This window comes from Marmota marmota, unplaced genomic scaffold (genome assembly GCF_001458135.2).
Source record: "Marmota marmota marmota unplaced genomic scaffold, marMar, whole genome shotgun sequence".
In the NCBI taxonomy this organism is placed as follows: domain Eukaryota; kingdom Metazoa; phylum Chordata; class Mammalia; order Rodentia; family Sciuridae; genus Marmota; species Marmota marmota.
This window is the reverse complement of record NW_026000164.1, coordinates 3,170,638-3,173,023: the sequence shown is the minus strand read 5'-3', so window position 1 is coordinate 3,173,023 and position 2,386 is coordinate 3,170,638. Positions and strand designations below refer to the sequence as shown.

Below are 2,386 nucleotides of genomic sequence, written 5' to 3'. Positions count from 1 at the left end.
TGCTGAGTCACGGCAGTTTGGCTGCAAGAAGCAGGCGAACAGGAGCTTGAATGCAGCCAATCCAGGTTCGGTGTGAGTTCTGAGAGGTCCAGACTGTTCGCCCCAGATCCACGTCAGCTCAGCATTGCCTAGTGATCCTGAGCAAGCAGCATTTAGACAGTTTACGACTCCCTATGCCCGCGCAGCTGCAGAGGTCAGAGACTTGATCTCTCCGCGCCCGTCGCCATGTTGGATCGACCCTTAGGGACTTATTAAAAACAAGAAATTAGGGTTATAGCTCAGCGGTAGAGCCCTGCCTCCTATGTGTGAGGCACTGAATTCGATCCTCAGCACCACATAAAATAAATTAATAAAGATACCGTGTTCCGTGTTCGTCTACAGGGAGCTTCTGCAGCCCAGAACACCTCAGGGTTGAACACAGCAAACCCGTTCTCACAGATCCTCAGCCAAAGGCAAGCTGTTCAGCCCTCTCTCTCTGTTCTCCTTTGTGTTGGTGCCCAGGAGACAGAACACATGCCCTGCAGTAACCAGGGTGGCAGGCATAAGGCGGCAGAATTTGAAACAACAGGGAAATGTAGATAGGAACTCTGAAAGAAACATGGGAGAGGATGGCTGGTCATAGGGGTGAGGGCACAGAGGGGGCAAGAAGGGCCCTGAAGTTGGCTCTTTGTGGAGTAGCTGAATGAGCCGGGATTGGCTAGAGAGCTAGACTGAGGGGAGACCATGCATTTGTGCTCAGGTGCGGGGAGCCACTCTGGATGATTCGCCTCTTCCATCCAGGAGTGGAGAGGCTTTTGACCATCACTACATCTCGTAGTGACATGGACATTGCCCTGGTCCTACTGCTTTCAGACATAGGCGTGCCACCCCATAGATTGAACTACACTCACCTATTCCTTTGTGATACTACCCCTTTGCCCTGTTTGGGATAGAATGTTCCATTCAAACGCCCTTTGTGCATCCCCTTCTCTTGCTCTGCCTTTGGGTGTAGCCTTCCTAGATGTCAGTCAACCTGCTGACAGCAGACATCTTGAAGCTAGACTCAGCCCCTTGAAACCTGACCCCTTGCCTCATTTGGATGGCTTCTCCTCAATAAAAGTGTTCATCACGTGCTCTTTCTGCCAACCCTTAATGTCAGAGGAGAAGTCACAGGACTGTAAAGAAAAAGGTACCTCTGCCTCTTGTGTGGTTATTTCGTGCAGCCCAGTACACCTGGAGGGACCCTGAATGTTTTAATGGAAAGGAACACTACACTCAGGGACTTGTGGGATCATGGAAACGTGACCAGAGTGTCCACTGCATGAAATAATGCTAGAATTTGGCATATCCCTTTACTTTAAAAGCTTCACATTTAGTGGTTGAGGGCAGCGTCCCAGGCCCCCCAGGCACAGAGCACAGGTAGATGTGTTTGGACAAGGCAGGGCTTTGGCTGGAAGACAGAAGAGGCTGATTCTGCAGGTAGGCTTGGGAGGTGACTGTCTTCCAGTTTCCAAAAGAAGGCTTCCCATTTTCTTCTTGCTCCTTCTCCAGTCCAACCACCCTAAAGTAGGTCTGTAAGTCCCTTGGTAAACTTCCCAGTCCTCAGGATTTAACTAAGTGTCTTCTGGCTGCTGAATCCCCTGAACTTATGCCATTGACCTTGATTATTATCTGGGAAAATTAATACCTCAGGCTTAGTATAAATTACACAGAGTAAATGTGAAAATTTGCCCTTGGCTGTTTGCATTTGAGTCCCTGAAAAGAAAAACCCACTGAATATTCTCATGGGTCTAAGCCACCCAGGTGCTGGCCCTTCTGTTATTATTCTCCAAAAAGCACTAGCACAATTTACTATAACTCACAAAATGTACCTGCCTCCTCTCTGGACACCTGCCCCTCCCCAAAGCACACACCTGCATGTTCCCACCCTCACCAGCAAGGGCCATGTCTTGTCACTGTGACATCCCCAGCTCTTTGGACTTTGCCTGGCATGAGATAGGTGGTTATACTATTCAGAGGGATAATACGTGAATGAGCCAATCCTGTTTGGGACTTTCAGGGACACCTGAGAGGGTGGAAGATGGCAAGAGATGAAGAAGACCCCTATGGTAAGAACAGATCCCAGCAATGCATCCTGTGGTTCAGCTCAGGGTAAGAGGGGAGTGGGCTCACTCGTGACCAAATGCACGTAATTCCCAGAGGGGTCTCCAGCCTGGGGTGAACTGGCAAGGCCCTTGGCTGGAAAGCAGAGGAGCTGCCCAGTGGAAGTTGGTTAAACTGATGTCGGATTCTAACCCTTGGTCCTCCAGGTTCAGAAGACGACACCGGGTCCCCACAGGAACTTCCTGTCCAGGCTTGGAGCCACGTTGGTGACCAGAGCCTGCACCATGGCCTGAGGGCACTGGGA

The 2,386-nt window shown here is 50.4% G+C and overlaps 1 protein-coding gene across 2 annotated transcripts in view; it reads left to right on the top strand.

Annotated features, from left to right (window-relative positions):
• The first annotated feature begins 384 nt into the window (after positions 1-384).
• Positions 385-2,386, top strand: part of LOC107148951 (GTPase IMAP family member 5-like) — a 13,270-nt gene continuing 11,268 nt past the window's right edge. Inside the window, exons 1-3 of one of the 2 annotated variants that reach the window (XM_048786724.1) lie at positions 385-739; positions 1,259-2,130; positions 2,289-2,319. In XM_048786724.1, the coding sequence (XP_048642681.1) occupies positions 2,060-2,130; positions 2,289-2,319 (102 nt within the window). In that variant the 5' untranslated portion in view covers positions 385-739; positions 1,259-2,059. Of the gene's footprint in view, positions 740-1,258; positions 2,320-2,386 lie in introns of both variants that reach the window. The other variant, XM_048786726.1, reaches the window with a different exon arrangement.